Source organism: Rhamphochromis longiceps, linkage group LG7, assembly GCF_057381845.1.
Source record: "Rhamphochromis longiceps isolate RC_006_pf linkage group LG7, R_longiceps_female_GT1.1, whole genome shotgun sequence".
Lineage (NCBI taxonomy): Eukaryota > Metazoa > Chordata > Actinopteri > Cichliformes > Cichlidae > Rhamphochromis > Rhamphochromis longiceps.
In genome coordinates, this window is record NC_140563.1 from 14,389,181 (window position 1) to 14,417,114 (window position 27,934).

Sequence of the window (27,934 nt, forward strand, 5' to 3'; positions counted from 1 at the left end):
TCTCCCTTCTTCTTCTTTTTAAAAAAAATACAGTGCAACCAACGAATTTGCAAATACAATAAGTGAAGCCTCTTAGTGATGCCTGATGTTACTCCTTGTCCAAGTTAATGGTCGATGAGTCAGTGGGTTTGAAAATAAGTCATTGGGAAGGAAGGAAGAGGGGTCCCTGGTCTTATAATGTGCACTCACTTTGCATGACTATCATTTGCTCATTGTCTTTCAGAGAAAGCAATTTCAGTATCATTCCCTGAATTTGATGTCTATGCTGACCTCCAGTGGCTTAACTTGCTATCTTTCTGCAGGGTATCAGTGTGCAGATGTACTCTGATACCCTGTAATAGTACTGCTACTGCTGCAATAAAGCAATCCGCTAATCAGTCTGCGCCTTTTTAAGTTCTGACTGAAATGTCAGAAAGGAGTGATTAAAATCTTTATTTCCGTGACAGATGCATACAGCGTGGCACAAGGAAAAGCAATGTCCATTGGTATGGTACACTGCCATAAAAATCTGCCTATGCTAGCACAAATTACCACTTAAAGAAATCCAGCTGTTAATAATGTTATTGATGGCATCTTTTCTTGCCATTACCTGTCACTGTATCCTAAAAACTTTGCATCTATAGCATACACTTTCTGTCAGAAGTGATCGTGCATTTAGGAAACTACAGTTTAATTTGTGATAGACTGCAAATGATTGGCCTGACTGTATTTTCTGCAGGACTGTTGACTGTTTGGAGGTCCCGACTGGAGCCACGAACCCTGTTGTCCCTGAACAAAGAAGAAGTGGAGGCTGTGTTTGGAGATGAAGGCTGTCGTGTCTACTCATAGGTCACTGTGCAGAAAGAACACAGGTCAGTCACAAACATCTGTCAAACTGCTTACACAGCTGTTTAATTCATAGACGTGCTTGTTTGTTGAAAAGCTCAGAGCCTTTGGATACTGTAGATACTGTGTGAATAAGACCCACATTCAGACTTTCAACAATTATCTGAGCACGTTAGGACAAGTAGATATACACAGGTACATAAAAACACAGGTGTCAGGTGTCAGAGTCTTAGTGGTTATAGATCATCACTGAGCACACATTACATCTTTGAGGCAAAGATCAGTAATCCAGTGTGATACGTTTCTGAATATTTTACTGTTTATTCTCTAGTTATAACATACCCTATATCAGAAACAAAGTCAAACTTAAATTTTGAGTCCAAATAGGTTTCATTTTGTTTTATTGATCTCAAATGATTATTTTTGTTTTTATTTCTTTCTTTCATGAAAAAATAGCCCTAAAACCTCATTGTGTAGCTCTGCTGTTAATAACCATGATTGGTTTTGAAACGCCTGTTTGAACAACTCACAACCGGTAAGATTAATTAGCAACATAACCTCTCAGAGATGTGGAGAGAATCAGATAAAAACGTGTCCACCATATGGTCTTGGTAAGCAACTTAAAAGTAACGTAAAATTATCACGATTTTGCAGCGTTTCAGCATCACTTAGCAAGAAATGCTTCTGCATATTGTTGTTTTTGTCATTAAAAGTGAGATTATATGCAGCATATATGTTGCTGCCGTAAAGTGTCATTTACATTGAGCTTTTTGTTGGAATGTGTTTTCTAAAATAGATTTGGTGACGGTTTCTTTCAACACGGTTTCTTTATTGTATACTGAAAGAGCAGAACAGAAGAGCTGTATTTAAAGTTACACAAAGTTGCACGTTAGACAGGAGATAATAAACATTTTAATATATAGTTTGTTGTTTGAATGAAAACAAATTATCCTGTTTAATCATTCAAATATTATCACAAGATAGAAAAATGAAAACTCATTTTAAATGAGTCACAGGGGCAAGTTTCACAACTGTGTTTATAACATCACACCGCTGCTGATCAAGATATTCTTAAGGCAACTTAGGAAAACCCTGTGATCTATAAAAATCAGCAAATCTGAAAACCAAAGTAAGACTTAACAATAACACCAATAATGAGAAAGATCCTTCCCACAATTTCGACTGAATTTTAAACTTGAAATGGATACAATCGCTTTCTGATGAAAAAGAGAAAAACGCTTCCTCTACATCAGTCAAGGAAATGCCGTCTGTTATTTATGGAGATATGCATCGAGCCACAGATCCCCCGAGCTTTTCAGTGACCTGTAAAAGTCCAAAAGAAAAGTCAATCTTTCCATAAAAGAAGACTGAGCCATGCACTGTATTTACAATCTTTCTAACAGTCTGCACTTACGTGACAATATCAGCAAAGCCTCGCCACAACGTTTTCACCCGGTAAGGAATCCCATGTTTCTCACAGAGTGCGCGGACCTGTGGCGCCACCAGGTGGTAGTTGTGGCGCGGCATGGTAGGGAACAAGCTTGAGAGAGAAAAGAAAGAGGAATTTTCCCTCAGATATGACGCCATGATTCACTTTGATGTAGGCAAAGAGAGAGTTTCGTGGATCTTTAATGCTTGTACAGTTTTGTGCAAATGTCCTGAGCTACTCCTCATTTCTTTACGTTTTGCTGGGAAAATGAATAATAGGTCAATAATTTATTAAAAGATGCATAAATAAGTAGTTTTCGGGAATAGTTATCCAGACTTCTAGAAAGACATTCGAAGCTTATTTTTGGGTGCTGCTTCACTGCTTCAACAATGCTGAGGTCTGGGCTCTGGGGAGTCCAGTTGTGTTGTTGTTCTGTGTTTCACTGCACTGGGACTGTGTGTGATCATCATTATAAATGCAATGGTCAATTAGATGTTTTTCGTGGAAAACGTGTGATGTGGTGAATCAAAATCTGACTGTTCTTTTCTGTGTTCATAATTCCGTCAACTTCAACACTGGCTGAAATGCAGCCCCAAAACATGACAGAGCCTCCACCATGTTTGGATGTAGACACTCGCTGTTGTGCCTCTCTCCTTCTTCGATCGTCACTTGTCATATTGATGAGAATTTTGTTGATCACTCAGTAAGACCTGTTGTCACTGATTTTCAGTACAGCTCTTGTGTTATTACCTCAGCCTTTTTTCCCCCATGCTTGCTTAAAAATGAAGTCTCGACAGCCACCCATCCACTACCGGTAACAAAGTGCTTAAAGATACAATGTCACAATAGTTGTTTGCTAAGTTGTTTGTTATACATAGACACTTGAGTTCCTTTTTTTAATGCTCGAATTATTCATAGGTCAGTATTAAGTAGTTTAACAAACAAAGAAACGTTCCTCTGAGAATAGTCAACTGATATTGAATAAAAAACCCGAAAACCTTAAGAAACTGTTGCTGAAGACCGCTGTAAAAAGTTGCAATAAAGTCTGGCTCCTTTTAAGCAAAATATAAAGGTCATGTTATGGAGTAACGTGATGAGTTGCTTTTTCTGATGATTCACTTTTCACTAACAAACCCAACACCGTTAACAGTTAAGTGGCTTTATAAACAATAAAATATTCTTTTGAAAATGATCAGGGACAAAGGAGAACTATTGCTCAAGAACCTTTATAAAAATTACAGGGAAGTCTGGCTCATTGGAGGGAAATTCACTAGCTGCGACCACATTATCATTTAGGTTCAACTCCATTTCTAGACGGTAACAACAGATGGTGCACGCATGAATGGAGGGTGCGGTTTTTGGGAGGACTCAGAGGGGAGTGGCAGCCACTCCCAGACCAGACAAACCCCCATGTACGAATGAGAGGCGAATAAATTGGAAAAGGGAGGCAGTGTGAGGCAAAAAACCGAGAACAAACAGCTTGTCGTACAGGCGGGTCATATATAGACAGAGAAGGGGAGTGTATGAGGTGTAGTCCTGTTCCTGAAATTCTGATAAATTATCTCAAGACATTTGAACAGTATTGTATCTGTAGAACAACTGTTTCTTATTTAATATCAGTAATCGACTTTGAACTCTCAGCAGTGTGAGCATGCTGAACATACATTTGTCTGCATTTGCTGCACTCATTTCACTTACTGGTGCTCGATTTGAAAGTTGAGGTGTCCACTGAACCAGTCGTTGAAGAAGGACTGCTCAATATTACAGGTGGATTGTAACTGTCAAAAGGCCACGAAGGAGTTAATAAAAACATAATAAAGGGAATGTTTTAGTCATCAAATGTCAGCAGTGCCTGCTGGTAAAAGTAGTACAAGTACCTGCATGGTCAGCCAGTCCCTGTGCTTTTCATGATCGATGTCCATCGGTATGTGATTCATCTGAGTAACCCACACAAACCAGTGACTCTCCAAAAACCTGTAACATTAAAAACAATATAATACTTTTGATTGAAAATATGCTATAACATGATGCTAAAGAGTACCACAGTCTGTGTTACAGTTTGAGTCAGTCTGTTAATTGGTAACAAATCATGAGTTAATTATTTACATATCAGTAGTATTAGGAAGAGCATTAAAAAAATTTGGTTGACTTGTTTTATAAATATTTACCTGACAAAAAACATGAGTGCCAATGAGCCAAACACGCCATACAGCGGGATGTAACAGGAGAAGAATCGAAAGTAGTACGACAAGGACCACGCCAGATCCTTCACAAGACAAAAAAGTTCATTTTATCCTGATAATTTCTGCTTAAAAATAATCTTAATTCACCATATTCTTATTTTAAACTTATTCTGTTTTTACTTTAATGTTTTTCTTTAGCCCTTATCCTTAAATATTTAATTTAAACGAAACTAAACCATCTGTAGCCTGACAGCTTACCACCCAGTCACGCCGGGATATCATGGTCTTCATTATCTGCATGTAGAAATAAACTGGAATGAGCAGCGGTGGTCCCACTGAAAGAAAAATACAAAAAGATTTACTTTAAAATTGCAACATTGTGAAATTATAGTTTTTATTCTTCTCAGACAAAACATACAGAGAAAGAAGTACTGGTGTTGGTGATTGTAGGGCATGTTTTTGATCTTCTTTATCCCGTACTGCAACACAGAGGTAAAGAGGGGGTGTTAAGAAGTTGGACCGTATGAATGTTTGAAGAAATCAAAAATATTCGTTTAGTCCCGCTTGCCTCCACAGGTTGAGTCTGGCCAAGCACAAAGACATTCAGCATGTTGATATCGGGGTCCTTGGTGAAGATGTTGGGTTTAGCGTGATGCTGGAAATGTCGGTGATTCCACCAGTTGGCCGAAGCTCCCTGAGAAAATCGATCTTTTAATACCTGTGTTTGATTTATATGAAAAGAATATAACTGAGAGAGGTTACCTTTAAATGACCAATGACAAACTTGTGGACCAGGTGATTCCAGGTGGACTTTTTGAAGACCGACAGGTGACCAAAGTCATGCTGCAGCCATCCAGCCTGTGACTAGAGAAGAAGGAACAGCTGTTATACTGGCCACATACAGCCAGAGCCTGTGCTGCAGGTGGTCAATTTAGGACTACGTTCCATCACTGGACTCGTAAAAAGACAAGAGCAGGAATCGAAACTGAGTGCTTAGAGGGTCTGAAACCCAAGCTTTGCCCCACAGTGCAGCTCCAGAAGCCACCTAAGTGTCCTTATCTAGAGGACCTTGAGCTGCCTGAGCCACAGGACGTAGAGTCCAAACTGTCCGTTGACCCTTCACCTCTGGCCCCTGGTGGATTCAGCCGATCTTGGCCACCTGAGGAATCCAGTCCTCTGCCAGTTACGAGCCAAGCCACCAGAGATGTCCCTTTACCTCCTGCCATGCCTCAGGAATGGTCCAGTCTCTGTCACAGGCCTCCGTGCCCACCCCCTGAACAACTCTGTGTTCATCCCTCTGCTGGGGCCCTGAATTGCTTCATTTTCTCTGTTGGTCCATGCCATCCCACAGATCTGAGCCTCGGCCATGCTGCCCCTCTGTTTCAGCCAAATGAACAGCTACCCTGTTCTACTAGCCCCGAGCCCTTGTGTTGTTGCTTTTTGTTTTTCATCCCTGGAGACTTCCATCACCCATTTGGGTCAGCTGAGTTTGTGTCAGGTGGGGATACACTGTGTCATGGACACTGAAGTTTTGGATTATTCCTTTTGTTTTTAAATTCTTGTATTTTTGGTGTTTTTAATCTTTTGAGTTTTGTACATAGCATTCATTTCCTGGTGGGTTTCTTTATGCTTTTGTCTTTAGGTGTTTTTTGTTTTTTGCAAACTATCTTTTGCCAAGATGAAAGTTATAGTTCATATTCAATTTCCTGAGTTTTAGTTTATCCTGCATGTGTTTCCCTGTTGTTTAGTCCCTGTCTGTGTTACTTGCAGAAATGCATACTAGGACCCATTTAAAGTTTATGTCTGAAAAGTTCATGTCTCAATTACCTGAGCAGTTGCCAGCAAAACTGAGCAAAGTAAGGTCAGGATCCAGCCCGTCCCCCACATTGAAACAATGAGCCATGGAAGGGCTTCTAGCAGAATGATGTGACTGAGGTGGAGGAAGAAAAACAAAGGCCGAGCTCGAAACAGACCCTTTTTCTCCACCTGATCTCGTAGAGTTTCAAAATCCTGCACGAGGGCTGCCTGGGTGCAGAGAAGAAGAAACAAACCATTCTAAAAAGCTGAAAAGGTGATGCACTGATATCACATTTGTAAAAGTGTTTGTTTGTTCAAGGTAACAAAACCTGACCATCTAGAATCTCAGATGCTCCCAACACTCAGCACTTCATAATTAACAAAACAGATCTGCTAATTTTTTAACTTACATTTATTTCACAACATCACTCACATGTTATCAATAAAAAAATAAGGGACTTTAATTAAAGGCTCACATTTTTGTCCCGGTCCTGGCTTGGCTCTGTTGCCGCTAACTCTCCGATCAGCAGCGGCTTCAGAAACTTTTGCGCAAACTTAAGATCAGGATGGAAAGCAGTGAATGCTTCCTAAAAAACAAAGAAACAAGCAAAAAGAAAAAGAAAAAAAGAAAGAAAGAAATTTAATCAAAAACAAAAAAGTTTTCAGATCCTAAAAAAAACTGTTTAAAGATAAATTCTCACATGATTTAATTGTTCATAGTAATGCCACAGCATTAAAGCAGCAGTGTTACCATCTGGCAGACGTTACAGGAGCCTGTCTGCTCGGACTACAAGACTTAAAAACAGTTTTTACCACCAAGCCATACGACACCTCAACCACAACACTTAAACACACACACACACTCCACAGGACGCACTCAGAAGCTACCCTGCAGCTTCACAACTCTGTTTAATCTGCACTGGTCACTCCACTTTATTGTTATTGATATTTATATTTAAAAAAGTGCAATACTGTAATTTTCTGCTGCTCATTCCTGTGCAATATCCCATCTGCCCTCCCGTCATATTTCTTTTCAAGATTTTCTTATTTAATCAATAGTGTACATATATTTATATTTATAGATTCATATATATTTAGTCATCTTTTCTCTTTTACCACGTCTCTCTAATATTTTGCTCTTTACTATTTTTCTATTTTTTTAATTATTATTTTTTATTATATTTTCTTCTACTGTACCTGCTGCTGAGTGACTGCTGCTCGTCAAACACATTTCATTGCAATGTTGACCCAGTGCTAACTTGCATATGACAAATAAAACTGAAAACTGAAAACTGAAACAGCAATTCATTGCTGTATAGCAAAGCTGTGTACAGTCATAGTTGAGGGGTTTCAAATATGGGGGCCACCCTCACACAATGAGACAAAAAATGAATATTGACCAGAATAAAATGGAAAACAAGCTTCTGCATCAGTTCTGTACTTGTGTCAGTATTTTGGAGTTTCTAATATTTTTGTTCTTGAACAGTTATTTAGGGCGTGTGTGAAAGCCCTTTCTGTCACAATTGCAAGGAACTTATCAATATGCGAGGAGTGCCAGGGGACTAGCACAGACACTATGTTTTGTAAGAAATGAGAAACCACTGAGTTTTTATCTCTAAAATAAAATACTAATAAGATACTCTTTACCCTTCCAATGTTGCAATAAAATCTATTTATTTATTATTTCATTAATTGCTGTCAATTTGAGATACTAGAAAAGTCAAGTCAGAATAGAGTAAAATAAATAAATAATTGATAAAACAAATAACTAAATAAACGACAGCTCTGAAGAGTTTTCTTGAAAAATGTCAGTAGAATGTCTCTTTCAGTGTTTTGGAGCTGCCACAGAAAAAAAATCATGAACTGCTTTATCCGGCTTAACGGTAGAAGGTTGCTTTGAGGAACTGAGAGATCAAGAAGTATTAGGAGCAGAGAAGTCAAAGGAGCTTGGAAAGAAAAGCGTCTGGACTTCTTTAAGTTGCTTGAAGACGTTTCACCTCTCATCCGAGAAGTTTCTTCAGTTCTAAGGTCAAATGGTGGAGAGTCCCAGATATAAACCTAGTGGGAGTAACCCCCCACAGAGGGACAAAAGGACCCCCCCCCCCCTGAAGAAGCTTCTCGGATGAGAGGTGAAACGTCTTCAAGCAACTTAAAGAAGTCCAGACGCTTTTCTTTCCAAGCTCCTTTGACTACGATGACCTGGATGACTGAGAACCTTCACACACTGTAAAAACGATAACTAGCAATTGTTGATTTCACTAAAGTTTTTAAATTAAACTGACTTAGAAATAAAACTTTCCATTTACAACCTAAAAAAGCTTGTCTACCCAACAAATTTCTTTCATTGTTGTCCTAACTAAGATTTTCTAGACAGCATAACAAAGATTATCAACTTTTGAGCAGAGTTTCTGAGTCAAGTTGGGAACCAGTGGGAAACCCCGTAGATGACTGGCACATGTGGTCTGAACAAGTTTGAACTAAACCAAACGAACTTTCAACTGAGCCTGAGCAGACCTGAGCTGTGTGATAGTGGTTTACCATGTGTTCTAGACTAAAAACCTCCTAAGAAAATTTGAACCATCGTGGCTAGATTTGGATGTAAATTGCAATTTTTCGACCATTGAGGATTTTCACTTCTGCAGTTGGAGTGTATAATTCTTTTGGACAGGTGCTGGAGCTCCGACCATTTACCCTAGCAGGTAAGCTAACTACATGTGTTATTAAGATTTTCTACAAGCGCCTAGGCTGCATCCTCCTGAGGACCCGGGAGGATGGAACTAGTAAAACACTGAAAAAGGCCAACAATAGCATTTTTAAGTTATTTAAGTGACTTAATTGATTTCCCCCCGGCTAGCTATCGAGCTGGTGGGTAACAGACGTCTCCGAAAACGTCGGAGCGCTTTTGCAAGCATATGTTGTCTTAATAAACTGAACAGATATTAGCAATTTACACAGCTACATTAACGCCTGAAAATATCTTAAAAGTTTATTTTGTGACCCAGAAAGAGTAATATTAAAACTAATTCCACAGGTAGAATTTGCACATGCGCAATAAGGATCGGGGAGTCCGATCCGTACTTTTTTTTTCTCGTTTTTTTTCTACATTATATTGAAATGTTTCAATATTGCAAACATTTTAAGTGATGCTTATTGTAAGGAGGACGTATTTCTCGGACACATTTAGAGGAGTCCACTATGAATTTGGGCAGCCTTCGTGGCGCCGCTGTGTCGTAATCGGGCTACAAGCAGCCTCTGAAGGTTTTAGCTCAGAGTAGTGGCCCAGCGCAAAAAGTAATGTTAAACACTCTGATATTTAGACAGACATCACTAAATTACGGTATCTCACACTGGCTTTTTACAGCACTTCTGCCATGGTAAAACTTATTAGCTTATTACCCGTTTTGTAACCAGTTTCAATGTTATCTTTGCATGAAAACGTTATGTTAACCTTGACAACAAACTGGGCCAAGCACGCGTTGTCATGGAGACGCGTTCATGGGTCGGTGTAGGATATGTGCGCCAATTATATGACAGTGATATAAGTAACTTGCATATTGTCTAATATTGTTTTTTCACTTTTTCAATAGCACTGTTACTTTAAAGTAATGTTTAAAGCTGACTTGACAGTTTGTCAGCTGGTGTAAGATTGCCTAATGTACTGTAAGTTAATTGTCACACGCAAATTAAAGTTGTACTTCATGCTCTATATTATAAGATTGCTACATTTTCAGAGCTTTTTACATAATGGGGAAGGAGACAATATTTAAGGAATGATTGTGTGTTGTTGATGTATATTGTGTTACAGATAGTATTATTTTTTCTAGAGTTATTGCATTTTTTTTAACATAGTAACAAAACAAATGTTTGAATTCAAGCTTGCATTTATGTTACATGTCATGTATGTTATCAATCATATACTTGATATAGTAGACAAGTGGTTATATGTAAGTTAATATGATTCCTTACATATTTTTTTCATGATGTCTCTGGTTTTGGCTTGTTGATGTATTCAGCTCCTGCATCTATGGATTCCTTCTGTGTGTTAGATATGGATGTTTTATCCCATTGCAAAAGTGCTTTTGGCAAAATTGACTATGTCTCTTGTGTTTCAGGGGTGGATTTCATGCAATGCCGATTTTGCAAATTCACAAGCTCCAATCAAGAGACTCTTTTGAAACATTTCCGCCTTCATCACGGACAAGGTGCACATTGGCCATGCATTCACACAGACTTTGTATGTGTATTTAAAACACCTGGAGCATTACGATCACACCTCTCAAGGTCACACTCAATAGTAAAAATCCACAAAAATTCCACATTTCAGTGTGAACATAATATGTATTTGCATATTGATACTGTTTTTTGTGGAGGGTGTTTCTATTCCTGTGAAAAATGTGTATTCATGAGAGATTTTTGAAGTAGATTTTGCGGTTGATAACACAGTCAGGCATACAACATGGTGCAGACTGTACAAGGCAGCTACCCAGAAATTTTCTGTGCTGAATAAATGGCAATATTTTGGTTATTGTCTTGTTTAGATATCTGAAGAATTTCATCGGATCACAAGCAAAGACCTCCTGGGGACGTTCAATGCATCCCTCGACAAATTTGTGCCTGGCCTGCTGAAACTATACCGGTCTAAGAAGGGAGCTCTTGGTGAGGACATGGAAGACATCTTGGATAAACTTGATGAACAGGTAAGTGCTCCTTTACCTGACATTTTTAGAAGAGAGTATACCTTGGTCATAACAGAAAAAAATGTTGGCTTCAGCCAAAACACATCAATGGAAATGAATGTCATCAGTCATTACTTTGTTTTTATTTGGCGGTATTTTATTTAATTTGTAAAAAGAAAGTAAAATCGTTAAAATGGTGTTTTGTTTTTTTAAGTTTTACATGTTGCTGGGCCTGATCTGTATTTTATTTTCATTACTATAAGAGTTCTGATTTTGCATTGTGTGTAGGTACACCATGTTACTATACTAATTTAAATGCTTGTTTTCCACTGAATACTCTTTAGACATCTGACATTGTGTCCCACCGAAAGACAGCAGCACTGAGAGGCCTGCCCATTTTCCTCGGAGAGGATGCAACACAGGTTTTCCTGAAGTGCTTAGTAAGTACAAAAAAGTAATGCAAGCAAAACTAATTGCTATGAGATGTTTTTAAAAGATGATTTAATCCAAAATGGAAATGTCCACTTCCTCAGTGCAGTCCAGATAATTTTATGGTGAGGATTGCAGTTGTCATAACTCTCGCTGCTTTTTTTTCTGCTGAGGAGCACCTGGGCATTTTTAGTGGGAGTTCAACAGCAGAAAATATTTTTGTACAAAACTCATCACAAGCACAAGGTTGGTTGGTGAAAGATATTCTGCCGTTAATTAAAGGAAAATAAGCTTTTTCTTTTTAAAACCTCCATGAGTCAAATGAGCATCATGGTATAGAGGTTAAAGTTAAGATCTTTAGAAATGTACTTTGTCTTTAATTTTTCTTAGCTTTCAATAATTCATATTTTACTTTTCTTCTCTTCAGGACACTGACATTTTGGAACCAGTGTTGAACGGTGCATCAGTTGCCATCCTGACCATCCTGCAAGATGATGATGCCAATACTTCTGTTTGAGAACAGGCTGTTGTGTTGGAAGGGGACATCGTGCTACATAACATTCCAGACCTCTCTGGCATACCTCTTTGGCCTTCTGTATGCCCTCAACATTGATTATCCAAAGCAGATGAGTTTACCTTTGAAGCAATTCAGGGCATCTTTTTTGAACTCGGTGGCTCTCGATGCTCACAGCGCATAAGGTCTCTAAAAACAAAGCTTTTGCTGTGTCTGTTAATGGGGAAGCCAGACATGAGTTTAACTTGTTCTTAAACATGTTCAAGTGCATTGTAGAGTCATGTAAAAAAAAAAACAGTAGTTCAACCCCTTTCCCTCTATATAATCGTTCACCTGTTACAAAGAGTTGCATATTTAGTGTTTGAACTGTTAAAATTAATTAGGAATAAGTGAAGGAAAGAGGGAGGAAAGGAAGAAGGGAGAAAAGAAGGAACAGTCAAAACAGAATGGTTCATTTTGACCTGGTCGGTCAATATGAAGGTGAAGTGAATAAGTGATTATTTGAAATGTAAATATTAGTCAGATGAATCTGTATTATTGAGAATCTATGGTGAAATTTTGTCTTGTAGGATTTTAAAAGATTTGTTATAGTGTTTTTCACTCCACCTGAAGCATGGAACTGGTATTTTACCTGATAGTTCGCTGTTCATTGATGGTAACATTTCTAATGACTTTTGACTTCTGTAGTTCATCATCGTAAGCCCATGTAAAATGTCAATGTCTGGGTACATAGGCAATTGTTTGTTGCACTACCCTATTTAGTGTGCAATAGTTAAGTTAAGCTTTTACAGGACAGTCAGGGTGTGAACATGAATGACTAAGCTGCTGGACACTTTTCTTTTTTTCTGGACTCTGGAATTTTAATGTCTCTGCTGGGGTGCTCAAAGCACCCTAAAGAAACTGGCAACACGTTTTTTTCTGTTTGTTTGCTTTTTTACAGAAATTCACCCCACTGCCCATGACCTTCTGAAATATACTGAAAGCACTGTTGAAAAAAATAAATACGTTTTTACATAACATTCAGTTGTGCTTTGTTTTATTCTATATCTGTTTGAGTGTTTTTTCAAGTACGATAACAGCATACATTTTTCTTTATTAATATTGGTAAATTTTCAACTCACTGGAGTAAGAATTGTATGATTATTCAACAAGAATATCTGTGTTTGGTGAATTTAGGAATACATGGCCTTGGAGGGAATAATTGTATGTTAATTCAACAGGAATATCTTTGTTTGGTGAAGGCAGAAATACATGGCATTAAAACCAGAATTTCTTTGTTAGACTTACAGGATTATCCTAATTAGGTGAACAAGTAGATCCAAGTTGGCAGAACATGAAAATATTAGTTAAGTCAACTACAGTTGGCAGAAGTTGAGAAAACTCAAAAATCTCTTGCATCATGTTGCCTTGAAATTTAAAGTTTTCTCAACTTTTTCTTTTTTACAGTGCAGACATACTAGGAGCAGAGTTTGGCAAAAAGGATGAAACTGCTTTTTAAACTTCAAAAATCTGGACTTCTGGATTTTTCCCCCCTGAAAAGTGACAGTTGAAGTGTCAACCATTCGTATATCCATTTATCCTCTTTCAAATGTTCCTCCATGTCTGGGTCACGGGGAGTATCAGGTAATGTTTCGTGAAATGAACGAAGAGAAACCTACTTTGTCATTTGATGTCTTTCAAAATAAAATCACATGAAAAAAAGCACAGGTCTGTATAATGAAAACGTACCGTGGCATCCTCTCCAGCATAGTGGCCGATGACTCGAAACCCTCCTGGATGCCTTTTGGCCCACTGAGTGATGTTGTAAACCTTTCGATCGATGACCAGCCATTGATCATTCCTGCTGCAGTGGCTTTGCACCTCCTCCCAGGTGTAAACACCTTTAGCTTTCCCGCTGGCAGGCTCTCCTGGCCCCGTCTGCTGGCCTCCACGTCCCATCCTCACCGCTGTCTCTGGTCTAAATTCACCTGAACTCTAGAGGGTCAGTCAGCCGCAAAGTTTCACACCTGGATGTAAAAAGGGCGGATTCAGGGAGGAAAACTCATAGGGTGGATGTTACTGGTATACTGTTGCTTTCTTTAGTTTAATAAGTTGACTGTGGCACAGAAAAACAAAGAGGAGTGCAACATCACTAACTAATAATTCATGATGAAATCCGAATACCATCTATTGGAGCTACAGTTGAAGCAGGTCGGTTTTCACCCACTGACTTTGCGTCATTCGTCTTTATCGGCATTAAACGCCGATCTAACTGTTAGACGCACATTTTCACTTAAAAACAGGAAATTGAACAATATTGAGGACACAAGTGCGTTTTATACGTGAATGCACAGGTTAAAAAATAACTAGTCAACGTTAATGTGTAAAATCTAGACACAGAAATGACTGTAGCGCCATGGAAAAAAGCGTTAATTAAATAATTAAATAATAGCGGCAGATAACGGGCGGCTGGCTGTGCACGCCAAAACATGAAGATGATATTTACTCACAGCATCCAGATTTTAAACCAGCCTCCCCGGGTTTCGGGCACGTTAAAAGATCGATTCAGTGAGCTCAAGTCCTTTTTATATAACAATCATCCCCAAAAACCCATCCTCTGCCTTCCCTATACGCACACCATTTCATCCACGCACTCCTTCTGTACAAACTCTGAGCAGATCATTCGAGGTGTCTGAGCCAATCGGCGCACAGTACATTCTTGTCCCCTGGCCAGTGTGCCATAGGCTTAATAAACTGCTCGTCTGAACAGTGCAAAGTCGTTTGAGCGCACAGACGAAAAATAGTTTTAGTCTGGGAGATGTCACACACAGTTTCTGACAGTTTCTGATTTGATAGAAGGATTAAAGACACGGGAGGTCTTTAAGGGGCAACCCTGCTATTCATTTATTTACTTTTTGTTGTTTTTGTTTTGTTTTTTAATTTTTTGTTACCTCCCCCAAAATGCTTCTATACCTAATTAACCCGTTTAACTCCTAACTCCCATTTTTTTCTCCAAATAGTTTAATGTTGTATGTCTAAAAAGTTTACAATTATTGCACATTTGAAATTGCTTCTTCTTCTTTTTCTTTTTTCTTTTTTTCAAAAATATTATATCAAAACACACGCTCCATAAAAACATGCAGACCATCAACGGGTAAACAAAATGCAGGACTCTTGGATATCAGACATGTCGAAAGCATTGTTGTGTCAAGCTTAAAGTGATGTTGACGCCAATTGTAATCATTATTGTGCTGGCAGTGCTCCAGTAAGAGCAGAAAGTTTCCATCTCTAAGGCCATTTTTATTTTATATGCCCTCCTGATCGCCAAACGACCATAATGCCAGCGATAACGAATTTCTGCACATTCAGTGTCGTAAAATAATGACTCACTTAATTGCGCACTGTTGCAAAATAGGACAATTTATACTACTTTAGATCAGATAGTTTTTTTAGTGCCACACCACCAGCTTGAAAGGAGAAGCACAGAAGCAAAAAAAACAAAAACAAAACAAAAAAAACAGGCAATACGTTCTGTGAACAATAATTTGCATCTCCTAAAAATGTTGCTGCAGACAAATGGCTACAGTACACGCAGAGGTACTACAGTCAGTATGTTTTTAAATTTTAACTGCTTGAAAAGTTGCAAATATTTTTACTTTACTGCAAATACCGAGGCTGTCAAGCATGCTTTGATGTGTTATCAGGTTCTTGGTAATATAGCTGCAAATTCTGATGCATGGGCTGCCATTCCCTCCCTCACCAGCAGATTGTGCTCCTTTAGTCAAACCGCTTGCTTGTCATTTGACTCAGTGAATCAACAGTATGCAGGCTTATCATTAGTGTTGTGTTGCTTCTGTTGTTCTTAAGAAATATATAAAATATTGCAATGAAATCCAAACCAAATATCTGAATCATCTTTCAGTCTACAGAAGGCACGTCTGTTGTCCGTTGCCAATTAAGATGTGCACATGTGTGTAATTAATACAACGACATGCAATCTAAAGGAGCAAGCAAGTTAACTGAGAAAGCCCTGGACTAAAAACTAAACTGCACAGGCCCAATGGAGCCAGATTAGTAGTATTAGTACAGTAAGAAAGAACTTGACAGTTTGATGTGATGTCAGTAAGATGCAAATGATGTAAACCATTATATGCACAATGGTTTCCTGCTTTTGTCATGGAGTTTGAAGACCTCACTAGGTAAGTAAGACATTATGTGTCTGAAGAAAAAAAAATGATGCAGAATTATTAATAGAAGTAGCTCGAAAGGTTGGCTTTAGAAGCAGCTACTGTAGAAAAGAAAGCTCAAGTAAGAATATTGATGGAGAATGAGGCAAGTTACTATGGCTCAAAAATATTTGTTCTGTGAATTTCAATTATAGGAAGAATTAAAGGAAAAAGAACAGAGATGTCATCCCACAGCCAAGATTACATAAATGTTAATAAATTCACAGGATTTAAGGTCAAGACAGACAAAAACAGTCATGGTATTCTAGAAAAGTATGATCAATAGAAACAGGCTTAGCTGCCTGTTAGAGATGTTTCAGTTTTCATGGGGGAGCCACTACAGATCCTTTATGGGAGCTTTTGAAAAAACCATTGAGCAGAGTACTGAAAATGCAACTGCAGGAGAAACATAATCCCTTATTTGCAATTAAGAATACATGACACTAAACAGAGCATTCAAGGAAACACAGTGACTGTTTCAGAAGCATTATGGAGATCAGGTAACAATTATTAGCACTTATACTGATTAAGCCCTGAAAAACTCAGAAGATGGTGTGTTTATTCTGACTTGTTGTTGTAACACAATAGAAGACGTGAAATTTAAAGAGGGAACGCATAACCATAGAAACATGACAATAGTGCCATACAAAAGGAGGAAAACGTACCACAAACAGCATTAGAAAATCAAAGAACACAGACAGTGCAGAGCAAGTTTGGCTGACTGTGCTGTCTTTGTGGTGAAGACTCTCCTAGGCTGCGTGGAGTACAGACCTGTGCAAAATGAAAGCATAAATTCTACAGATAAGACATCTCATTACCGAGACAACCCAATCTCAATGTGGAAACAAAACAGCTGCTGGTAAATCGGTAGGCCTACAAAACACAGTCATTGTCATGACGAGGAAGCAATGTCTCAGGAAGACAGGTAGTTTATGCTGTCAGTATGTTGATCGTGTTACATTTCTACTGCTGAGAAATGTAACACTAAAAATTCCAGACTGAGTAAAGAGCTGCCAGTTTGACAAGAGAACTGATTAAAAGAAATCTTTCTTAAACACCGCAAAGCTGTTATGTGGAGCCAGTTTGAAGAAAAAATAAATAAATGTGTTAAAGTTCCTTAAGCACAGCTTAACCATAACGTTTGATATATCCCACCCCATGCTGTGCAACACCTGAATAAAAACAAAAACCGTTTTTTGTTAGAGTGCACAGCATCATTTCAGGATGAGTCACTGAATGCTATTGGTATTGATGACAGGGACCTGTGCTCACCAATACACTCACTGTTGTCTCGGTGAGGTTTGGAAAGAGGCTTTAGCACACTCGATTATTGTTTTATCAGTTGAGAGTTTGGGAAGAAGCTTCCAACTTATTTACATTTTTGCATGGTCATGAGCCCAGTATGCCACCAGGAACCTTCAACAACAACAGTCAATATAAGCCCAAATACTTTAAGTCATTGTAATCCTGAAGATGTGGTGCTAATATTAAGCTTTCATCCCCTGGAAGTGTGTGGATATTGAGAGGAATAGTTCAGACCATCCCAGACTCATCTGGTACACAGAGTGAAGCTGCAGACCGACAGTATCTTGGAGAGATCTATAAATAAATGGTGTTTGTTGCTAGAAGCAGGGTTAACACAAGATCTAATGATGATAAGATGTAGACAACAGAAACTGATTACTTATTGTATTAATCTTATTAAAGGATTGTTTTACATCGATGGCTCTTAGCATTTAGCTTGTGTAATGGCTTCCTGTTTAACCATTAGGGTCAGAAATGTAAGAGACACAGTGTGAGAAGTTGATTTAATTTGAATTTTGTTAATTTTTTATTCTTCATTTCTAATTCTTGCAAGACAAAATTAAGATGTAAAAAAAGATGAATTCATATTCTATGTTGCCGAAAGTATTTGCTTGTCTGTTAACATGATGTTGACCCACTCTTTACAAATGTAATAGCTTCATCTCTACTGGGAAGGTTTATGATTGTGTGTATGGAAATTTTTGACCTCTCTTCCATAAGTGCATTTGTGAGGTCAGACACTGATGTTGGACAGGAAGGCCTGGCTTACATTCTCTTCGCTAATTCATCCCAAAGGTGTTCTATCTATAGGCCAGGACTCTGTGCAGGCCACTCAAGTTGTTCCAGACCAAAGTCACTTATCAATGTCTTTATGGACCTTGCTTTGTGTAGAGGTGCAGAGTCATCTTTAAATAATAAGGGGGCAACTCCAAACTGTTCTCACAAAGTCGGGAGCATGAAATTGTTCAAAATGTCTCGGTATGCTGAAGGATTAGGAGTTCCTTTAACTGGAAATAAGGGACTGATCACAGCCCTACACCATAATCACCCCTCCACTAAACTTTACATTTGTCACAATGAAGTCAGACAAGTACCGTTCTCCTGGCAACCGCCAACGCAGACTCATCCATCAGACTGCCAGATGGAGACGTGTGATGTCCGTTGCTCTAGAGTCCACTGGCGGTGTGCTTTTCACCACTGCGTCAGCTCTCTGTGCACTGAGCTATTCTGAAGGCCACATGAAGTCTGGAGGTCTGTGGTGACTGACTCTGCAGAAAGTTGGCGACCTCGTCACATTGTGCGCCTCAGCATCCACTGACATTGTTCTGTCTTTTAACTTGGTCTACCACTTCATGTCTTTGTTGCTGTTGTTCTCAATCACTTCCACTTGTTTATAATACTACAAACAGTTTACTGTAGAAGCAAGGAAATTTTACTATTTAAATTGTTGGCGTCATGCCTAGATGCTTGATTTTACACATCTGTAGGCATGGAAGTGATCAGAATACCTGAATTCAGTGGCCATTTGCAGCAAGGCAACAGAGCCACATTAGGCACAAGAGGGTAGAGTTTTTGAAGTGTTTCACATAATATAACTTGATAATTCGAAAGTAGACATCTTTGAAATGAATTGCATCTCCTTTCATCTGCATCATGCTCAAGTTACTGTGCTCACAGCTCATTAGTGGCTTGCCACAGTTCACTAAGTTGACAGATGCTCTACAACATTCAACTCCATTTGTATCTTGGGTGATTCAGCCCACCCAAAATGCTGCAGGGTGGAAGAACAGTAAAAGAAAATCATATGGTTGGGTCTGCTCTATGGGATTTGAACTCTTTTTGGGAAGTATTTGTTCAGAAACTAGTTTATTTGGTGACAGCAAACCCAGCTGGCAGGAGAGTTCATGTTTTTCAGTTTTTCTTCAGGTTTGCGTAATTTGTGAGTTCATGTCACTTTGACTTGAGTTGTAATCTTATCTGCTTTGAACAGCTGAGGCATGTTATCAAGATGTACTATAATGGATTCAGAGAAGTGTAGAGCATTACTATCTAACATACGAGCTAATGAGAAGGGTAAAGGTTTCTTTATCAATGCTTGGGGATGTGTTTCTTAATCAGATGCCTCCAGTGTGGTAATCAGATGAGATTTGTTTCCATCATCTTTCTATGCTGCAGCTGTAGACACTGAGTATTGAGTACCAGATCATCAGTGACATAGTAGCTCACCTGGCTCACGATACAGTACAGGTTACTGTACTGTGTGAAGTACAGAAACCTTTTCTTGTCATTGGTTGGTTGGATCCTTGAGAAGTGAAGAAATGAATGAAAGCGTTTGAGTTCAGAACTATTTTAAGCTGTAACCATGGCTATAAAAACCAGGAAAACATGTGAAGACGTCAGCAAGTCATAGCATTGATCATATTACTGTTATTAGCGTCATGGCGACAGGGAGATCCCAAACATGCCTTTATAATGAGGGAGTCAACCAGTAGGACCACTCCCTTCCTGTTCATGACCAATAAGATGATCATTATCACCATAAAACTAAATACAAGTTGTAGGTGATATATTTCAAGATATTTCATCATTTGAAAAATATGTCGTTTCCGTATCATTTTGTGCATGCAAAATTCCTCACACATGTAGCCTGCTAGCATTTAGCACAAAGCTATGCTGCATCTATGTATGCTATTACGCTTTTAAAGATATTCTACAAATGTAGAATTAAAATTGAAATGAAAATGCTAATCAGATCAGTTCTTATTAGGGAAACGAGCAGTAATGTGTCCCAGCTAAACCTAAAATCTTAACAGCAAAGAAAAGAAGTTGCATGAAATATTCCAGTATCCCAATATCCCAGTGAGCCATGTATATGTACAGTATGTGTCTGCAATTTTTGACAATATTCAAAGATTAATAACACTAAACAATGTGAAACAAGCAGTGACTCCTGAGTCAGGCAAAGCAGATCTTTGAGTGACAGATCACTAATGCAGTGTGGTGATCTTTCACTATGTTTATTCCCTTGTTATAACATGCCCTATATAAACAAGAACAGAAAACTTTAGAGAGTTTTTAGTTTGATTTATTGGTCTCAGTGAAATTATTCATGTGGTATTGCAGTGTAATGGTTTCTCTATAGAAAGAGCACAGCATGTTACAAAGCAGTTACATTCATTTAAAGTAGTTTCACAAACGATAACAAACAGTTTACAAAGGTTTTGTAGTTTATATAAATGATTGTGTCTAATCATTCAGATAGTTTTCTTTTACATCTGGTGATGCTAATGCTAATAATAAGTCACAGGTAGGTTTTAGAGCTGTGTTATCATCACATTGCTGCTGATCAAGATACTGTTAAGGCAACTTAGGAAAACCCCATCATCTATAAACCAAACAAAGACTTTGTTACAACAATAAGAGGGATCTTTCCCACGGCATTGACTCAAACAGATACAGTCGATTTTTATTGAAAAAGAGAAAAACACTTTTTTTACACCAGTGGAGGAAAATACAGTCTTTCATTTATGGAGATATGCATCGAGCCAGAGGTCCCCTGAGGTTTTCAGTGACCTGAATGAGGAAGTCAGAACAAAAAATAGCCAGCCCATCAGTGTGTGTGTCAGGTAAGCAGTCCTTCCATAAAAGAAGACTGAGTCATATACTGTATTTACAGCCATTTTCATGCTCTGTTATCATTGTACTTACGTGACAATATCAGCGAAGCCTCGCCACAAAGTTTTTTCTTGGTACGGAATCCCGTGTTTTTCGCAGAGCTCACGGACCTGTGGGGCCACCAGGTGGTAGTTGTGCCGCGGCATCATTGGAAACAAGCTTGCAAAAGAAAAGAAACGGAAGCTGATTTTTTTGTAATTGTTGCATTGTGGCATATTTTGTTACATAAAATCATTGTAACATATAAGTGTGCAAACAGTGAGTGTAGTTCTGCAAGAAAAAAAATTCTGTTTGAAAAAATGGGCGATAGCTCACTATGGATGGGTGTAAAATCCGAATAGTGTTCCCCACTGGTTAAGTGGTGTAGCTTGAGTTTAATGTGTGCCTGTGACCATGCCTGATGAATTACATCTCTCAGTCTTCTGACTATTCTTTAAAACTCTTTTTTTATAATAGAGACTTTATATCTTTAAATGCAGAATTAATGTTGTTAAATTATTATCAGTACTTCAGTTTACACAGTCGTGCTCTAGTTTTTGACAGGTTTCAAATTTCACTTACTGGTGCTCGATTTGAAAGTTGAGGTGTCCACTGAACCAGTCGTTGAAGAAGGACTGCTCAATATTACAGGTGGATTGTAACTGAATGACAGAATGAGTCAAAAGAGTGCAAATGAGTTAATAAGGTCCTAGTAAATATAAGGGAAGGTGTAAACAGATGTTTGTGATCTGGGATGTTCATGAGTATTGGGTAAATGCAGAAAATATTTAAAGTGTCCAAAACTTTTATACAACCTTGTAAAAGTGATACAGGTACCTGCATGGTCAGCCAGTCCTTGTGCTTTTCATGATCGATGTCCATCGGTATGTGATTCATCTGAGTCACCCACACAAACCAGTGACTCTCCAAAAACCTGTAACATTAAAAACAATATCATATTGAGGTGATACATAACGTGGCCAAAGGGTACGAAAAATGGAATCACTTTCTATTGCAGTGTACTTTATTAGGTATACAGCGGTCAAATATGTTAAGTTTAATGTTTGCTAATAAAGTCAGGCTTTTCCACACACATTCCAGCAATATAGAGCAAAATATGGTGCATCTCAGCTCAAGGACAATATATTTTGAAAGGAATGGACAATATAAGGCATCAAAGTCTGTTAACTGGTAACAATTCATTTGTTAATGAGTGCAATGTTTTCTTATTTTAAATAGTTACCTGACTATGCTTATGAGCACCAATGAGCCAACTAGGCCATACAGGGGTATATAAGAGGAGAAGAAGCGAAGGTAGAATGAGATGAACCAAGCCAGATCCTTCACAAGACAAGAAAGTTTATATGATTTATGTAATTTCTTTTTTAATTATGACAATCATGATTAATTATAATCTTATTTTTACATATGCTCTATTCTGTGCCATTTTTTTTTTTGCTGTAATGTTTCTCTTAAATACTGTAATATCAAATACAAAATTCAATCTGACACATCAAATGGAAAATGCCTATATGCAATCTAATATACTACACCCAGTCAGTATATTATTATATACACCTACCACCAAGTCACGCCGGGATACCATGGTCTGCATTACATGAATGTTGAAGAAAACTGGAATGATCAGCGGTGGTCCCACTATATTTAAATATATATATATAAATATATAAAAAAGGTGCAACGTTAAAAAGTTGTAGTTATTATTCTTTTTAAATGACTCTTAAAAAACATACCAAGAAAGAAGTACTTGTGTTGACGATTGTAAGGCATGTGTTTGATCTTCTTTATCCCGTACTGTAACACAGAGGTAAACAGTGGATGATGACGAGTTGGACCGTGCGAGTGCTTAAAAACATAAGAAATACTATCTTCGTGCTACTTGCTTCCACTGGTTGAGTTCGGCCAAGTACGAAGAGGTGCAACGTGTTGATATCCGGGTCCTTAATGAAGATGTTGGGTTTAGCGTGATGCCTGAAATGTCGGTGATTCCACCAGTTGGAAGAAGCTCCCTGAAAAAAGAAAAAAAACCCTTTAAGTATCTGTGTTTCATTTCAATGGAGAGAGGATTATAACTAAGAGAGGTTACCTTTAAATGACCAATGACAAACTTGTGGGCGAGGTGATTCCAGCTGGACTTTTTGAAGACAGACAGGTGACCGAAGTCATGCTGCAGCCATCCAGCCTGTGCCTGGAGAAGAAGCAGAAAAACAAATGTTTTGGGTGAAAGACTTCTCTTTAAATGGACCTGATTTCCAACACCATGTATTTGTATGCATGACTAACTGTTTGTCTTTTATCAGTCCTGTGTTTCTGCATCTCAGTTCATACTTTTATTTATTTATTTTATTTATTTATTTAAAATCACAATTATTTATGCTCCCTTTAATATGAATGGTTAGCTTTTGTAAACAGAAGATTTGCACAGTCTGTGGGAGGGGCTTCTGTCCTCACAGCCAGAGCAGTGTCAGTGATGAACATATTAGGAATACCTTCCATCACTGGCATTGTAAAGGGGCAAGAACAGAAACTGAAACTGTGCATTGAGAGCAGTCTGAAGGTTTTTGGCTCACTTTTACACATTTATTATTATTGATATCCATTATTTAAAACTTTGTCTCTGTTTAATGTAACCATGCACTTGGTGTATGCATATATTTCAAAACATAAGGAAAGCATAATAAGGCCCATTTAAAATTTATGTCTGAATCACCTGAGCGGTTGCGAGAAACACAGAGCACACAAGTGTTTGTATCCAGCCTGTGCCCCACATCAAGACGGTCAGCCATCCGAGGGCTTCTAGCAGCAGGATGTGACTGAGGTGGAGGAAGAAAAACAAAGGCTGAGCTCGAAACAGACCCCTTTTCTCCACCCGAGCTCGTAATGCTTCAAAATCCTGCACGATGGCTGCCTGGGTGCAGAGAAAAACAAACAAACAACTCTGTAAAACTGAAACTGTAATATATTGATGTGATACTTCTGAAATCAAGAATTTTGGATTTGAGCTATTTTAGGTTTTCATACAGTGAAACAAGACATTAAGGTGGCTAAAAAACCCACCTAGAATCTCAGATGTTCCCAACACTCAGCACTTCATAACTAACATAAGAGATCAGTGAATTATCAAACTTACGTCTGTCTCTCATTTATTACACTAGATCACTCACATGTTGTCAATAAAAAAAAGGGACTTTGATTAAAGGCTCACATTTTTGTCTCGGTCCTGGCTCGGCTCAGTCGTTGCCAACTCTCCGATCAGCAGTGGCTTCAGAAACTTTTGCACAAACTTAGGATCAGGATGAAAAGCAGTGAATGCTTCCTAAAAACAAACACAACAAAAAATTGTAATTTACTAAAAAGTTAGGTAGCAGTGGAAATAGTTATCAGATTGTAAAAAAATAAATCATGCATTCACTTCAGCTAAATTCTAACATGTAAAAATGCTAAAAGTAAAATGATGTTCCCTGTAAGTTTCAGTTGCCTGTGAAACCATGACATTACATTGTTTATCATAATTCAGCTGCCTGAAAGCAGCGTTTCAGTGCTGTAGCTGGTTCTGCTACACCTACTCATGTTCTTTCATCCATATTATCGAGCTTTCTGCTATTTTATTCTGGAACAGTTATTTAGGTATACTAAAACCTCAGAGGGGAAATCTCTTTCTGTTAGAGCTGCAAGGAACTTAGAGACATGTTAGGAGTTGTGGGAAGCCCAGGTGTCGTTCACAGACTGGCATAAACTTTACTTTTGATTGGAATGGCAACACAAATCTTAAACAAATATAAATGAATTAACGCTTATGATGATAGTTTCATGTGATCTCTTTCAAAATAAAATCATATGAACATAAATGCACAGGCCTGTATATTTTCATTGTATTTTGAAGGAAACATGACATACCGTGGCATCCTCTCCAGCATAGTAGCTGATGACTTGAAACCCTCCCGGATGCCTTTTGGCCCACTGAGTGATGTTGTAAACCTTTCGATCGATGACCAGCCATTGATCATTCCTGCTGCAGTGGCTCTGCACCTCCTCCCAGGTGTAAACACCTTTAGCTTTCCCGCTGTCCGGCTCTCCCGGCACCGTCTGCTGGCTTCCACCTCCCATCCTTACCGCTGCTTCTGGTCTGAATGCACCTGAGCTCTAACGGGTCACAAAGTTGCACACCTGTTTTCACACAAAAAATGCACAAAATTTCCATGTAACTACATACAGGCAACGTAAACCATTAAATTTAATGGAATCTGGGCAAAAAATTGCTTGGTATGCGTTCAGTACCAACTCTGTTCCTTAATCATTGGTTATTTGAATAAATAAACCTTTGATTTTAGAAGTTTCAGCTGCATCTTACTCACAATCATTGCTTCATGTTTACTGAAGGTGAAGAAACTTTTTTCAGTGTGAGTGTAAAAAATGGCTTTCAAATGGTTTGAAATGTGCAGAGAGAAAAACTCGTACGGCAGATTTTTCTATGCTGTTTGAGCTGGTTGTGGTCCAGATCTAAAACAAAGAGAAGTGCAACATCACCCACTACTATGGGGAAACTAGTGAAGCTAGGAAACCACCAAATGGAGCTAAATCAGGTCGGTTTTCACCTACTAACTTTATCGACATTAAAGATCAATCTAACAGACGCACACCCACAAATACTTAAAAACAGGAAAAACATCGACGCACACAAGTACGTTTTCCACACGAATGCGTGGACTGGGAGAAGTCTGATCGTCGTTAACGTGTAGAAACCAAGACAAAACCGACAAACCGCCATCGAAAAGCATTTAATGACTAAATAATAGCGGGAGATAGCGGGTGGTTAGCTATGCACGTCACAGCATGTAGATAATTAATATTTACTTACAGCATCCAGATTTTAACCAGCGTCCCTCAGGCACACTAATAAGAGATCGATTCTGAGGGTTCGGGTCCTTTTTATATAACAAGCATCCACAAACCCATCCCCATGCTTACCTTGTAGGCTCATTGTCACATCCACGCACTCATTCGGTACAAACTCCGAGCAGAATCATTCGAGGCGTCTGGGCCAATCGGCGCACAGCATTCTCTCGTCTGGCGGCGAGAGTACCATAGGTCATAAACCATCTGAACAGCGCAAAGTCGTGTGATCGCAGAGACCGCAAACAGTCCCCTGGAGGACTTTAACTGTGGACTCATGAGTCCGATTGGTTGTAGATGTGGAGCTGCTTCTGATTTATGTAGCGGACTAAATACACAGCTACACAGCAGGTCTTTAAGGGGTCCTCTCAACCCTGCTCCCTTTTTGTTGTTACTTTCCATCCTCCCTAAATGCTTTACATGGAAACTGGGCTGTAGTTTGCTTCGAAGAGTCTAATTCAGGTGTGTCAAACATAAGGTCCGGGGACCATAATCGAAAGACTCCAATCTAGTCCACTGGATAGCTTTGAAGGACAACTACATTTTTAAATACATTTCAACTCCCCCCCCCCCCCCCCCCCCCCCCTATATACTACTATATAAATTTTTTTTCAGTGATCCACTGTAAGTATAAATATTAATAATATCAATTAAAAAACTTTGTAAGACTGTGCTTTAATCCAGCTTTCTATTTTATGATAACGGGACAGTCAGGGCAATGAGCTACTAGAACTTTTTCTGTAATTTGACACATTTCTTACAATTTAAACCCAAAGAGTTCTTTATTAGCTAAACCGCTGTTTCTTTATCATGTAGAAAAACTGAGACATTCTGTTAAAATTGCACTTTTTCCCTTATATTAAGATATTTTAGTGATTCAAGTTGTAATTCAGTTTCTTTTCACTGACAGATGACAGCACTTTTACTGGTCTGGCCCACTTAAGATCAATGTAGGCTGTATGTGACTCACAATTTAACATCCCTGGTCTCTCAGATTGTCATAATAATTGTGCTGGCAGTGTTTGTATGAGAGCAGAAAGTTTCCATGTTTAAGGCTATCTTTATTTAGTGTGACCCTTTGACACTGAAAAACAAAATGTCAGTGATAACAGTTTCCTTGTTAAATAATCACTGGAGGGGGTGCTGCAAAATAAGACAACAACTTGTACTACTAGCCTAATTCCCTCAAAGTTGGGATGCTATGTAAAATGCAAATAAAATAGAACATAATTATTTGCAAATCTCATAAACCCATATTGTATTCACAGAAATGACAAATAAAACAGGGACAAAAATGAAGTTTTTGTTAAAACTTTCATATGCTTTTTCAAAGCATGCCATTTCTAAACACATCAGTTTTCTTTAGAAAGAAATACAATAACAGAATTATTTCCGAAAAAACAAAAAATGATTAGGGTCAATTTAAATGTATAATTAACCTTTTTATTGAGCCATGGCACCGTGGCGCTGTGCAGTGATGTCCTTTAACTTTCTAATGCTCATAGTGTGTAAAATCTAGTTAAAACTGAAAGTTACCTGCCAGTTTACACACAGTATAAAAACTTTAGCAAGAGTTTGAGCTGTCACTTGAGAAAGATCATGCCAAAAACAAAGAAATTACTTAAGTCATTTCTTTATGATAGACTTGGATATCAATACACCTACCTCCTGGAGAGTGTTGTTCACTTGCTTGGCTATTGTGAAGGGCTAGAAATGATTCTGTGATCATCCATCATCCACCACTGTTGTCTTCTGTGGATGTCCAGGTCTTTTTGTATTGCTGAGTTCACCAGTGCTTTCTGTCTTTCTCAGGATATAGCAAACAGATTTTGCCACTCCTAATATTTTAGCAATTTCTCAGAAGGGTTTTTTTTCTGTCTTCACAGCTTAAGGATGGCTTGTTTCACCTGCATGAAGAGCTCCTTTGACTGCATGTTATCTGTTCACAGTAAAGAAAATCTTCCAAATGCAAGCACCATACCTCAGATCAACTCCAGGCCTTT

General features: G+C 38.4%; 2 protein-coding genes across 5 annotated transcripts; both read right to left on the reverse strand.

Annotated features, from left to right (window-relative positions):
* Positions 1-818: 818 nt before the first annotated feature.
* LOC146664973 (acyl-CoA Delta-4 desaturase-like) lies at positions 819-14,498 on the reverse strand. The gene is made up of 13 exons (XM_085412350.1): positions 14,343-14,498; positions 13,582-13,859; positions 6,711-6,821; positions 6,265-6,462; positions 5,200-5,301; positions 5,006-5,131; positions 4,856-4,916; positions 4,696-4,772; positions 4,423-4,520; positions 4,132-4,228; positions 3,953-4,032; positions 2,240-2,365; positions 819-2,148 (listed from the first exon to the last, which is right to left on the reverse strand). Exons 2-13 carry the CDS (start codon positions 13,789-13,791, stop codon positions 2,097-2,099), a joined length of 1,338 nt encoding a protein of 445 aa, XP_085268476.1. The 5' UTR covers positions 13,792-13,859; positions 14,343-14,498; the 3' UTR covers positions 819-2,096.
* A 5,935-nt stretch (positions 14,499-20,433) lies between these two features.
* On the reverse strand, positions 20,434-26,150 carry LOC146664974 (acyl-CoA Delta-4 desaturase-like). Of its 4 annotated transcripts, none has more exons than XM_085412353.1 (13): positions 26,007-26,150; positions 24,936-25,205; positions 24,244-24,354; positions 23,749-23,946; positions 23,125-23,226; positions 22,922-23,047; positions 22,772-22,832; positions 22,600-22,676; positions 22,261-22,358; positions 21,855-21,951; positions 21,600-21,679; positions 21,072-21,197; positions 20,434-20,936 (listed from the first exon to the last, which is right to left on the reverse strand). In XM_085412353.1, the coding sequence occupies exons 2-13, from the start codon at positions 25,143-25,145 to the stop codon at positions 20,885-20,887; spliced, it is 1,338 nt and encodes a 445-aa protein (XP_085268479.1). In that variant the 5' UTR covers positions 25,146-25,205; positions 26,007-26,150; the 3' UTR covers positions 20,434-20,884. The 4 variants fall into 4 exon arrangements, with proteins under 4 accessions (XP_085268479.1, XP_085268481.1, XP_085268478.1 ...); XM_085412355.1 differs by having other exon boundaries at positions 24,936-25,181; positions 26,007-26,122; XM_085412352.1 differs by having other exon boundaries at positions 25,897-26,013.
* Between the last annotated feature and the right edge of the window lie 1,784 nt (positions 26,151-27,934).